Here is a 13,624-nt window from a genome sequence, read left to right as displayed (position 1 = left end):
TTTCATTACAGAAAAAAAAGAATAAAGACTGGATGATGGTCAAGAGCCATCCAAAATCCCCATGTAATCAGTATGCTTACTAAAACAACCACTGGCACAGCACCAAGTTAGCCCTATTGCAGAGATCAGACACTGTGAGATATGAGAAAAAACGAATGAGGCTTTAATCATTGTCAGGACTTCCATTTCAAAGACTGGGGCGGAGGGTTCTGGTTTGGTTGTCACCGCAGCATCACCAATATGCAGATTTACTGAGCTAGTTTAACTACTTTTTCTCTCCCTCCCCAGTGGATACATTTGATCTTTGTACTGTCATTTGTAGATTGCTGCGCTTGGCTCGTAAAATTGACAGGAATAAAGTAGGGCGCTCTCTGGTTTTGATGTATTACTTTTAAGAGTTTATGAGACTGAGCTCCTGATGGGGATAAAGGTGAACCTTTCCAATAATAGAGAACAGCCTCCCATTCCCTTCCTTCATTTAAGACGTTCGCTCTCCAGTGGCCAAATTTAATTAAATTCCTAACGGCTTTGCCAAGACCATCCCGGCCCACTAGAACACTAATGGATGCCTTAATAGTGCGCGCACACACACAGACACAGACACACGCACAGAAAGAAACATAGATACACACACACACACACACCTAAACACACACACACACACACACACACACACACACACACACACACACACACACACACACACACACACAGAGAGACACACACACACACACACACTGACGTCTATATATGGGGGTCTGCCCAGCCACTCATCTGGGCAAGCAGGAATCATCCAGCAGCAGATAATCACCAGGATCCTAGCAGCATGTACAGTCCCAATTTCTCCTCAAAAGAAGCAGATGGTGTGTCTGCAGATAACCAATTTATTCCACTAAAATGACCAAGTTTCATATCGACTGAATACCTCAGAGTCCAGTTGTTGCTTGTCTCCAGGCAGCATGGCTCCCGTTACTGTGGGCTTAAGATGACATGCCAAGTGCCCTTGTGTAAGCATACCCATGTGATGAGTGCTGTTAAATTTAATGGCCTTCTGCACCTGCTTATGTTTCAGATGGCCCTCCCTCGTGTGTGCAGTATTAAGTTGGTGGGGGGATGGCCGATGCTTCATGTCCTGCTGCAAGGCAGGGGTCAACCCCATTTGGCAGCCTGGGTCCAATCATCAAGTGCAATCAGTTGCTAAGCTCAACCGCTAATCATTTACTGCCTACCTCAAAGCGCTGCCATATATGTGAATGACAAATATTCATAAACTGTGGGAACTCTCTCCACATGTCTCCCAGCCCAACACACAGATTTGTTCTTGGCAGGCATTTGTGAATGCATTATGCATCCCTGAATGCACACTGCACACAAAACATCAATCAACACAGCTAGAGAACAGTGCACAGAGTGTGTCAGATAGCACTCGACTCTGAGGGCTGCCGAACATGTAAATATGTCATCTGATTTGCACCAGCAAGGAGTCAAGATTTCATTGACGGACAGGAAGGAATTAGAAACTGTCAATGGATTTCCTTAAAAGGATTTTCTAACCGGGTGCCATTTTTTATGTGCTCCACTTCTCAGCAGCAGGCTATGGGGGAAAGACATGCATAGCACTGCGAGTGACTTTAATCCACCACTCTAGGCTAATTGAATTTAAAGCCACGGCGGCCAGACCTGCCACCTGAGTGTCGTACCATTTGCAGAGCTCCCTCAGTAGTTGGCATAAAAACATAAAATGGCCGGACAGATCATGCTGATAATGGTCGCAGTAGCCGAAGGCGTCTTAATCCAATCTATTCCGTGTTTTATTCATTCCCTAATGTATTTGCAGGATATGGGGGGGTGGGGTGAAAGTATTCACATATCATCTTGCAAATCTGCAACACCAGTCTTTAGGCATCATAATAACGTTGAAATAAATGTGTTGGCAAGTTGGTCAGAACTCTGTGGATTGATTAAATGGACTTTATAGACCTCTATTACTCTGTGATCAATAACTAAATGGCTCAACCAAGCATGCGTAATGCATATTTCAGAGGCAGCGCATAGCGAATCGGCATGTGCGCCGAAGCAGCTGAGGTTATAGCCAGCCAGCCAGCGTTTTATTCTGTTCCCATCTGGAGTTTTACCTAAATCCGGAGATTTGGCTGATCCGGGCACATTTGCCCATCCTTCCAACAAAATGCCCTCACCAAAGCAACAGTCTGTCCTGGATAGTCTCCAGCGCCGACTTTATTGAATAAAAACGCAAATCCTGACAGGATGTTAACCGCACCGCAATACCCTATGGAGCCGCATCTGAATGAACGGTGAGATCACATGTGATAACAATAGTTTGGGAATCTTTCTAGGATCCAGTGCCGCCGAGATGCCTTCTGTGGCTCTGTCATGGTCCAATTCGCAGGTATCGTAATGTGTGAAGGGCTAAGTTGAAGTCGGAGCCTTCGAGAGCGTCAGATACGCGAAAAAATCGACCCAAATTAAAACAAGCGATATAATTATCTTACAAGACTCCTGAGAATTGTGCAGCACACACAGGAAATTAATGAAGGAGATGAACGACTGAAAATGTTCGGGTTTTTCTGAGCTGATGTCACTGCAATCTTTGAAGCATGAAGTCACTCACTGCGCATCAGAAAGCGAAGGATAGAGGCTTGCATTTGCAAGGAAGAGCCATGCATTATGGAAACGTTCTTCGTTATCTTTGAAATAGACTGCAGTAGGTGAGTGCTGTCTCTTAAAGAAGTTTTGACTTGAAACGCAATTTCTTTCATATTTCTGCAATTATCTTTGGAGTCACACTGATGTGGTAAACTCCAACCTTAGTAGACACATACAGTCCGTGTTTGCACGTGAATTTCTAACCAGTACAACTTGCTGTATGGTCCTGGACATAGTCTTAATTGTCCGCCGGTCTTGACAACACTGTTTGAAATTGCTGGCTTCAGTAACCTTCTATGTTTCTGACGACTTGGAGCTGTTGTGGTCAGATCAGTCTTCCAATTCGTATAATGCGCGCTACATGCAAATTCCTGCATTCGCCTATATGGGTTGAATCAGTAACAGTAGCTTACCATTTAACTATTGAAACTCAGATTGCACATTATCAGAATAGTTTGGTGAAGAGTCGACTTGCAGGATGCCAATTTAAATATAAGAAAGGAATATGCTCAAATAATTTAATTTAAAGAATCGTCTGATAATTCAAGAAGACATGCAGTCATTATATGATAGGCTACCCATAATATAATTATAATAAAATATCGATATGACTTGATGCTAGTAAAACTTCAGGTTTCCACCGAACGCTGATGTAGTTGGGAAAGTTTTAAACTTTTAGAATCAACCTGATTCGAAATGCATGAGTAATGTACAGCCAAGCAAATTCTATGCCGAGAGAAGGCCCGTTGGGGTGTATAAGATTTGGTGAGGATCCAACAGCGCAATTTAATCAGAGCGCTTTATGCATTCCTTGTCTTCCAGTCACTTCTTAGGGAATGATTTATCTCCGCTCCCTCTATTTAGCTTGACACAGAGAATTGATAACGCTGAGGAGTGCGGCTCTCATCTTTACTAAAGTGTTTGTTTTCCCCTGGCCAGTGTGAGCTGCACATCAACCTTTCAAACCACTCTTGCTCATTAATCTAAGGGCATGCGGAATGAGGCTAGTTGTGAGTCAAATCATTGAAATGCAATGTCCCAGTCTGGAGGTAATCCCCTAATCAAGTTCAATTTATCTGGGTTACTCATGAGAGAATAATCCAGAATATCATTTGAAATCTGTGTGGATTTTTTTGTTTTATATTTTTGGACTAAAATAAGCACTTGCTTTATGTGTGTGTGTGTGTGTGTGTGTGTGTGTGTGTGTGTGTGTGTGTGTGTGTGTGTGTGTGTGTGTGTGTGTGTGTGTGTGTGTGTGTGTGTGTTACAGAGCTCTAGTCATGGCTTACAAGATTCTTGTCATGTAGGAGAAATCCTGATGCTGTGATACTGGTTCTAATTCTTATGTTTTCTGGATTGTCTAATTTCACTCATTAGTGAAAAGCCACATTATATGTTATGAGTTATTATATTAATTTTATGAATAATTACTATCAGGTTAGATAGGCACATAGCTTAAGGCACAAATAAGATGGTAAATGCAATGTTTCATTGGTCCATTCCGTTGATGTTGAATTTCCACATAAATGGTGCTGCTGTAACTGTGGCCCTCAAGTACATATAAAGCCCATACTCCCAAAAGAAAAGGGTCAAGACCTGAACCATGTACCCCCTTTTTGCATGTTGCAACTAGGGACGCTATACCACACCTCATCCCAGAGCAAAATCTCACTCCTACTAGACCTGCTTACTTTTGTGTCCATGCGAAATGCAACTGAGCTAAAGTGTCCCAACTGTTCCCAACGAAAAATAAACCGTAGTCTGATAAAAATGCAACTTTAAAGACCCTGCAATGTTTGAATTCTGTGTGCGCCCACTGTCACACAGCTCTCAATGGCAACTAATCCTGCACCCACACGAGGAGGACGAAAAACCCAGCGCACACATACAACTGGCAAGCACGGCCTTTGTCTAGCATACAAGTCATGTAAATGCACTCGGAAAGGCACAGGCACATTGGCATCGGGTATAGCTCTCTCCTACACAATGCTTGCAAATAAGCAGGAAGCAAGAGCCTCGTTTCAGCTGGATATGTGAGTGCAGCCCCATCAAATTCATTTGTGGCAGTTAGGGAGCCCTAAAGCTGGATAAAGCCCTTTCTCTTTCCCCTCAGTTATCCTCATGCACAAACACAAAAATCAATCTGTCAAGCGATGTTCAAACGTCAGCGCACAAAGACTCGTGTCACAATCACGTCGGCGCTAAAATCTTCATTCTCATAACCAAACCCAATCACGAGTTTCACTCTTTTTGAAGGGGTGGGTGGGTGCTTCAGTCACACCAACTGTGATTCATAGGCGTTTTCTCTCTTGTCTCAACAAGCCCAGTTTGATTATCGCAGCTTTATTCTCCCTATCAAATATAATCTGATTACTGCAGACAGACTGACCCCTACCCCTCTGGCAGACCTAAAGGAAAAATCAACAACAACAACACAGCACTCCCATATCCCATAAGAGCTCTTGCCACTCATCGCTGCTCCTGCCCCCTCACACCTGTTGTGCTCTGTTCTGGTCTTTTTATACCCGCGGCTGCTGGCATACCACCACATTTCAGAGCCCGCGGCCCTCTAGTCAGGTGTCGGGGGCAATAAACAGGGTCTCACTAAGACACACTTGTAGCCTCTCATCACTACTGTTGTCTCTCTTAGGCCCCTCTCCTAATTGGGGATTTGCACTGTGTGTGCGGTTGTGCCGAGGCTCAACAGCGGCTCTGCCGGCCTCTAAGAATAGCGTGTTCGTGGGTGTCAGGGAGGAATGGGCTTGGCCAGCGCTATGCATTCTCCTGCCTGAACACAGGGGCAAAAGGGGCATCTTGTGTGTGTGTGTATGGGGGGCGTTGTGGAATGGGATGAAACGAGCTGGGGTGGGTGGGGGTTGGGGTGTATTTGTCGGGGGTGGCTCAGACGACAGTTCCTGGTTTGGTGCTGACGCACGCGCTCAGCCAGAATATAAAAAGGGCCGAGGAGAGCCAAACACTGCCCTCCAGGCCGCCAAGCCAGGGCTCTGGTCTTAGAAGATGTAATATGCATACGCACGCACGCTGATTCAGCGACAAGGCAATCCAGCACTAAAAGCTGCAACCTTTTCCTCTATGCCAACCTTTTTTTTAAAAAAAAGAGGATCAGGCTATTTGTGGAAAAGCCACTGTCATATGTATAAAATACCGCCCTTTCCTTTGTGAAAAAGTTTTAGATATCCTGACATCCGAAGGCACAGGAGTGCTGGTCATGTTTTTATAGACCATGGTGAATTCTCAGCTAACTGTAATCAGTGGTAGACAATATTCTTCTTGAGAATAACAAAGCTGCCACAGTGAGGTCTGGATTTTCTGGGAACAGCTTAAGCACTTACTGCTGCACTGTTATCATTGAAAGAGGTCCTTTGTCACCTGCCAATTGTAAGACAGCCCCCTGTGTTATTACCTGGGTAGACAGCCATCTATTATGTCATTCATTTCATTGGAGTCTTCACTGGCGAGGTAAAATCAGGTGAATGGATCAGTTTGTGTTGAGTTCGTGACAATAGCAACTTAGACATAGGAAAGCTTAGTGGAATGTTTTGATATTAAGTAACAGGATCAGGAATATGGTGGCCATATGTGACAGTGCGCACTGTCTGAGAGGATGGCGCAAAAACAGATTGGCTCGGATATTAGACCATGTTTGGCTTGGTGCTCCGTGTTAGATAAGGTCTTGGCTTTCGCTGAAATGGAGATGGGCAAGTGTGGTTACGCAAATGGTTTAGCCAAGCGTCCGGCTGGTCAATCAGGCACTGTGCCACTAATTAACTTTACAAATCACGTAAAGAAACTGAGGCTGGTGATGCAATTCTACAAAAAATACCACAGACTTAATTATAGAATTGGTTAAGGATGTAAAATTCTATTAATATGTGCACATCATACAAACTCTGTTACTGCAGTCTGACAGGATTTTATGGACAAGCAAGCACTTTGTTTTGTTTACTTAATTGGTGTGCCTGTTGATTGACTCTGACAGTAAGGGCAGTCTCCCAGTGACAGTGTTTGGACAGTAGAACAGTGTTGTTTAGTCTAGTTGATGAAAGACCAGAGAGAGAGAGAGACACACACAGACAGGAAGAAACAGAGACAGGGAGGGAGGGAGGGAGGGAGGGAGAGAGAGGGGGAGAGAGAGAGAGAGAGAGAGAAAGTGAGTCTGAAAGCCTCTGTGCCATTTCTAAAAGACCACCACTGGCATTGCTGCTGCACCTGCCATTCTGTGTCTGTGTGGAGTGGACACGGAGGGATCAACACTTTTAATTTGTGTAAGCTCAGCTCTGTGTCACATAGAAAGTGAATATCGTGTCAGAATGGCGCGGCTGGCCAGGCCAAAACATCTGAGTTGCCAGCACTGGATTATGAGTCAGCTATTCCAATGCGGTATAAGGCCCTTTGCGTGAATAGGAGGGATGAGACAAGATTGGACCCAGTCAGGGATCGCTTTTCAAATTTACTGCAGCAAGGCCGTAGATCAAGGACCAACCAGGGCAAGAGGAAGCATGTTTCGTTGTGACTCCAGCCTAGCGAGACGCCTCACTGCACACAGGTTTGACTTTGTCTCTGAGTTCGGGACTTTTTGATGTGCCATTACTCTGTGTTTACTGTGTGGCTGGTTTTGGGTTTCAGGATGTGAATGTGTCTGTGTTTCTGCGTCTTTGTGTGTTAGCGGTTCGGGGTGTTGTTGGGAATCAGGCTTTTGTAACAGTTTATGTAACTTAAACCAGCTTCTCTAAGCAGATATGACTTTAATTTGGTGTAAAAACATATAATTTTGTGAGTGTGCCGAGTAAAATAATGAAAATAACTACGTATATAGAGTACATTCCCCGTGGACAGAAATGACCTGATGATTAACAATAATTGACAGCGTGCAAGAATTAACACTATATTGAACATGTTATTGTTGTGAGTTTCTTGAAACTGTTTCTCTTGTGATCTTTTGGTAGATCACATGCTAAAAAAACAGAACACATGACCTTGTTTTGTGAGAACAGATACTGTGTGGAAGAACACGACGTGTTTGTGTTTTGAGGCAGAAGGAGGGGGAAATAAGACTGTACAGCAGCATTCATGTTCTCCTGTTGATTTTCAACACCCTTTAACTCCATGTTGAACCTATGGCTTATGGTATGAGGTGACACAGGGCCATAGAGAGAGAGAGAGAGCGAGGGATAGAGAGAGAGAGAGAGAGAGTTTGAAGAGCAGCTGTCCCTCCCTGTCACTGATCACCCACCCACCTAACCCAGACCCCCACGCTCATAAAACAGGAGACTTTAGATGACTTGCATGGCATGGGAGCAACGCACCGGGCAAATGGCTCCTGCTCCTTTCACTGGAGATGAGTGAGTGAGATGAGTGTCTGTTGAACCCCCCCCCCCCCTCCTCCCTCCTGCCTGCCTCTCTCAATTAATGAGATTTTTTTAGGGCAAATCCTGGTCCAGGTTGTACTGACTCACGGCCATAATTATAGAGACACAATCCCAATGCAGCCAGGGCCTCTGAGGGATTTTGCCTTTTTGGTTCATTTTTGGTCTTTATGATTATTAATCTTTTTTTTCCCCTCTCGTGTAGATTTTTATGAAGTGATTTTTTTGGTATGTCTCTGAGGACCTGACACTGTTTGTTAACATGATTAGTTGACTGGTTTGACATAAAATAGTATGATGATGTCTTCTGAAAGTTTTTTGAACATATCTTTTGAATCAATCAAATATTTGTTTTCTCTCTCTTCCCTCCCTAGGCTGTTTGGAGTGAGTTCTCTCATGACATCTTTGCCAGAGATCCTCGCCTCCCGAGCAAAACCCATCCTGGAAATTATTTGGTTATGAGAACCTGCATTCACACAGGGAACTGGTTAGTCCAAGAGTCTGAAATCATGTGTGCAATATGTGGAGTTAATCCCAGAAATAGTATACATTTCCAAATATTAAGGTCAATTTGTGTACAAATGCCCAAATAATTATTGTATGATTTCATAGCTTCAGGGGATAAAACAATGGGAAGTACAGTACATATTACGTGGACATTCCATTAAAAGCATATTAAACACATTAAAATATTATGCAGTAGGACTTAAATAAGCATAGGTATGTCTAAATTCTGTTAATGTTCATTGAACATGCAAGAGTGGTCTTTTATTTTTTTTAGCAGCATAGATTGAAGTTGTTTGACATTGTCATTTTCTCAGATACAGCATAACACAATGTAATAAAATTATAACAAGATTTATGTGGAACGGATAACATAAAAACTTTGTAACTTGTATATAAATTATTTACTTTGCTAATAATTCTGGGGATTTTCCCTCATATGTCAGTGTTTAATAGTTTAGTAGTTGTGGAAACCTGCAGAAACTATACATAAAATATTGCATCAGAGTCTTTCTTTCAAATCGTATAGCTAGATGACTTGATATAGTTCCATGATATGGCAGGTGATTCCTGTGTTGTGCTCCACAGGCAGGCGGTAATATGTTTGGGGGGCCTGTTGCCCACCTGTGGGCGTGGGGTGTGCCGCTCTTCCTGTGGTGCGCCAGTGTCTCGGCCGCAGACATCGTCCCGTGGCCCTGCCCGCAGCGCTGCGACTGCAGCCCGGAGACGCAGGAGGTGAACTGCTCCCGCAAGTATCTGACGGCCGTGCCCGAGGGCTTCGCGTCCGACACCAAGCGCCTGGACCTGTCGTCCAACCGGCTGAAGACGCTGAGCCGCCGGCAGTTCCTGGGCCTGTCCAAGCTGCAGGAGCTGGACCTGAGCAACAACCTGCTCTCCATGATGGAGGTGGAGGCCTTTCAGGGGCTGCAGAGCCTCCGCGTGCTCAAGATCCGCGGCAACCGGCTCAAGATCATCCCCGTGGGCGTCTTCACGGGCCTGTCCAGCCTGCGCAGCCTGGACCTCAGCGAGAACGAGATCCTGGTCTTCCTGGACTACACCTTCCGCGACATGGCCGCCCTGCAGCAGCTGAACGCGGCCGAGAACGACCTGGTGTTCATCTCGCAGCGCGCCTTCGTGGGCCTCCAGAGCCTGCAGGAGCTCAACGTGGACCGCAGCAACTTCACGTCCATGCCCAGCGAGGCGTTGTCGCAGCTGGGCGGCCTGGTCAAGCTGCGCCTGCGCCGGCTGACCATCGGCGCGCTGCCCGACAACGCCTTCCGTCGGCTGCACCAGCTGCGCAGCCTCAAGATCCTGCACTGGCCCTCGCTGGACACTGTGGGCAGCAACAGCCTGCTGGGCCTCAACCTCACCACGCTGGCGATCACCAACTGCAACCTGAGCGCCGTGCCGTACGCCGCCATGAGGCACCTGATCTACCTGCGCTACCTGGACCTCTCCTACAACCCCATCACCACCATCCTGAGCAACCAGCTCGGGGACCTGCTGCGGCTGCAGGAGCTGCACCTGGTCGGCGGCGGACTGCTGCGGATCGAGCCGGCGGCGTTCCGGGGGCTGGCGCACTTCCGGCTGCTCAACCTGTCGTCCAACCGGCTGACCACGCTGGAGGAGAGCGCCTTCCACTCGGTGGGCAACCTGCAGATCCTGCGCCTGGACCGCAACCCGCTGGCGTGCGACTGCCGCCTGCTGTGGGTGGCGCGCCGGCGCCTGCGGCTGGACTTTGACGGGCGCCAGCCCGTGTGCTCGGCGCCCGAGCGCGCCCGCGGCCGGCGCATCAGCGACTTCTCCGAGGGCGAGCTGCCGGTGGTGTTCACCTGCCGACAGGCCTACATCCCCGACCGGCGGCCCCAGGAGGTGCTGGCCGAGGAGGGCACCACGGCGCTGTTCGACTGCAGGGCCGAGGGCTACCCGCTGCCCAGCATCACCTGGCTGTCCACGCAGCAGACCATGCTCACGTCCATGGGCCGCATCCGCGTGCTGGCCAACGGCTCGCTGGAGGTGCGCTACGCCCAGGTGCAGGACAGCGGCACCTACATGTGCCTGGCCACCAACGCCGCCGGCAACGACAGCATCTTCGTCAAGCTCCAGGTGCAGGGTTTCGCGCGCAACCGCACGGCGCCCTACTACCCCGAGGGCGGCTGGAGCACCACGCCGTACCCGCCCTCCACCAACATCTCCGCGCAGGTGGCCAACCCGTACCCCTTCGACGCCAAGACTCTGGTCATCGCCACCACCATGGGCTTCCTGTCCTTCCTGAGCTCGGTGGCCATCTGCTTCGTGTTCATGTTCTTCTGGAGCCAGAGCAAGGGCCAGATCAAACACACGGCCACCATTGACTTTGTGCCGCGCTCCTCCATGGGCGGCGGCGGTGGTGGGGACGGGGACACGGGGAGGTTCACCATGAAGCTCATCTGAAAAGAGGAAGTGATGTCGCTGGCATTCAAACCATAGATAATAGTTGCACTGTCTATAACTCAAACAGGCCTTCAAACAGTCTGCTTGTTAACCTGCTTTGACAGAGCAGGAATCTGTAATAACAATGATGATAATAATAATAATGATGATGATAATAATAATAATAATAATTACAATAATAATGATAATAAGGGTTTGCTATCAACTGTTACGTCTGTTATTTATAGTCTGTGTTTCAAGTGTTGAAGGTTAAACTGACAATTGCTGTATGCTTTATGTTATATGGCATTTAACCATGTATGATACTCTCTATTTTTCATTAAGGTACAATTTAATTCATGTATTGTAAATTGCAGTCCTCTCTGCAGTGTATATACATTTTGCATGAAGTGCCACATTTAGCAGCAGTATTTTGATACAGAAGTCAGTGAAGGCACATATGAATGGTTCTAATGTTACAGTATATAGGGAGATTTGAGAGAGTTGCTTTATGTCTCATATATATATGTATGTATTTATGTATATTATATATAATAAATTGATATGAACTTTTGGTTGCCTAACAATAGGATTTATCTCACCAAAAATGATTCTAAGGATAGATGGCCATTCAATTCTAATAATTCATTTTTTGGGTGCTTTGGAACTGTAAACGTTAGAATACATTTCAGTTAGAGTTGATGGTAAAAACTAAAATCAGTGTACTTCCATTTTACACTTACACTGCATAACCATGCATACATTGCTGGCATAATGCTGACCAGTATCTCCCATGTCACTAGTGTAGTGTCTTCCCTAAAGCTTTTATGGGCAAATCAGGAACACGCCTCAGCGAATATTTTGCTTTGCAAATGTTCACTTTGAGTTTTTATAAATAGCCTATTCATGACATTTCTTTTTGAAAACCTCTTTGTAAACCTCTTTCATTTTGCATTTCTAACTATTAAAACAATATGCAATTTGTCTGTTGAGCTGTCAATGTTTGCCTTTGATTGTTTCAAACAAATGGATCAAGAGAAGATAAATAAAAGTGAATTCACAACTTCACACACTAGGTTTTCTACACTCTACTGCAAGTAGTTCAATGACAACTTCCCTTTTCTGCCAGCAGAATTGTGCTTAGAGCTTGTGAAAATGTTTATATGTAAAGTGAATGACCTAATGATGTTAAGTGTAAAGTGAAGTGATTCTGGTATAATTCTAAGGTTACTCAACAGTCCATGAAATTGGTTTTGTGCAACCTGCTGTCAATCTGAAGACAAAAAAAAAATCAGTGACCTGTTTAACGGGTATCTCTGAGCCTGACTGTCTTTCTATGTAACTGACCTTTCCGCAGTCAAAGCCCCCCAAAAATAATCCATTTTCTCTACATAATTTCTACTGGGTCAATGACTCCTCTGTTTTTATTGGGTAACGCAGTCAGCCTGTTGCAGTGAGCCCAAATACCTCTCGTCCCGCCCTCTCTTAGCCAACACCCCCCCCCCCCCCCCCCCCCCGACACACACACACACTCCTAACCAAAGGCAGCCTGAAGGTCAGTGAGCTCCACCCGACAGCGACTCCCTTTCCAGACAGCTTGGAAGGCCCACTCCGCTGTAAGTGGATTTCGCTGGGGACAGTGGGGTGTGTGTGTGTGTGTGTGTGTGTGTGTGTGTGTGTGTGTGTGTGTGTGTGTGTGTGGGTGAATCCTCTCATGCAGAAGCCTGGAATAACCCAGAAAAAAGAGAGAGATGATAAATCACGTGTACGCCCTGAGATTTAAACCCTTTTGGATTACTCCTTCACCCGTGGCAATTTGTTATATAGGTCTGTCTGACACCTGTCGTAGTGTGCCATCAATGGCCCATGTGTTGTTTTCTGTTACAGGCTTCCTCGAATGTCTGCTCAGATGCGATGACAACTTACACAAATCATGAAATAGAAAGTGTGTACTAATCTTGGATGGAATTTGTCAGCTATTATGTATGGTGTATGACGTGTCTGTGTCTTTCTTCTAAACATAAATCACATATTCACAACAACAAGTCAGAAATCGAAGGGCACCCAAAATAACATCTTTGTATTTGCCAGGTGAGGAAGAGTTCAGCCTGGATTTTTTTTTCTTGAATTCCACTGCTTCTATTAGTGGTTTCTAAGCTGATTTCTACCTCCTTTTGTGCACAATGGTTTGTTCATGGTGAGTTAATACTTAATATTAACTCATAGTAATAGAATAGTTAATTGGGTTATACTCATATATTTAGCTCATAGTTGATAGATTAGATCTACCCTTAAACTCTCCCTACATTTGACTCTACATTTGCAAAATGCTGATTGGCTTACAAAGACCAATGACAATGTTGCATTGGGCTAGTATAAGGCACAAAAGACACAAGGCTAAGTAGTATATAAATTATCTAATGTTTACCAGCCAGCTACCATAAGCCTATGCAAGAAAGAGTAGGCTAAGCATATGTTCACACAACATGCAAAAAAACAAATGTGAAAAGAATGTAACAATAAATAAGTAACATAATTGTGTGTCACATGCAAACCCTGTTATGTGGAAATGTGGGTCTAAAGTTCAGATGGCAGCTGTGAAGTGACGTCACCTTATAGCCAAATTGGGGTATGTTTCAGCACTCTTGACGTGG

General features: G+C 45.6%; 1 protein-coding gene across 3 annotated transcripts; it reads left to right on the top strand.

The window, feature by feature from the left end:
- The first annotated feature begins 2,162 nt into the window (after positions 1-2,162).
- lingo4b (leucine rich repeat and Ig domain containing 4b) lies at positions 2,163-11,962 on the top strand. 3 transcript variants are annotated; one of them, XM_062538847.1, is made up of 3 exons: positions 2,163-2,315; positions 8,429-8,541; positions 9,147-11,962. In XM_062538847.1, the coding sequence occupies exon 3, from the start codon at positions 9,159-9,161 to the stop codon at positions 10,989-10,991; it is 1,833 nt and encodes a 610-aa protein (XP_062394831.1). In that variant the 5' UTR covers positions 2,163-2,315; positions 8,429-8,541; positions 9,147-9,158; the 3' UTR covers positions 10,992-11,962. The 3 variants fall into 3 exon arrangements, with proteins under 3 accessions (XP_062394831.1, XP_062394830.1, XP_062394828.1); XM_062538846.1 differs by lacking the exon at positions 2,163-2,315 and adding an exon at positions 2,414-2,729; XM_062538844.1 differs by lacking the exon at positions 2,163-2,315 and adding an exon at positions 6,864-7,234.
- The last annotated feature ends 1,662 nt before the right edge of the window (positions 11,963-13,624 follow it).

The sequence above is a fragment of the Sardina pilchardus genome, chromosome 6 (assembly GCF_963854185.1).
Source record: "Sardina pilchardus chromosome 6, fSarPil1.1, whole genome shotgun sequence".
NCBI classification, from domain to species: domain Eukaryota; kingdom Metazoa; phylum Chordata; class Actinopteri; order Clupeiformes; family Clupeidae; genus Sardina; species Sardina pilchardus.
This window is presented reverse-complemented; position numbering and strand designations above follow the sequence as displayed.

Excerpts from the sequence above, each read along its gene's own strand:
- lingo4b (XM_062538847.1), top strand. The coding sequence starts at position 9,159 with ATGTTTGGGGGGCCTGTTGCCCACCTGTGGGCGTGGGGTGTGCCGCTC.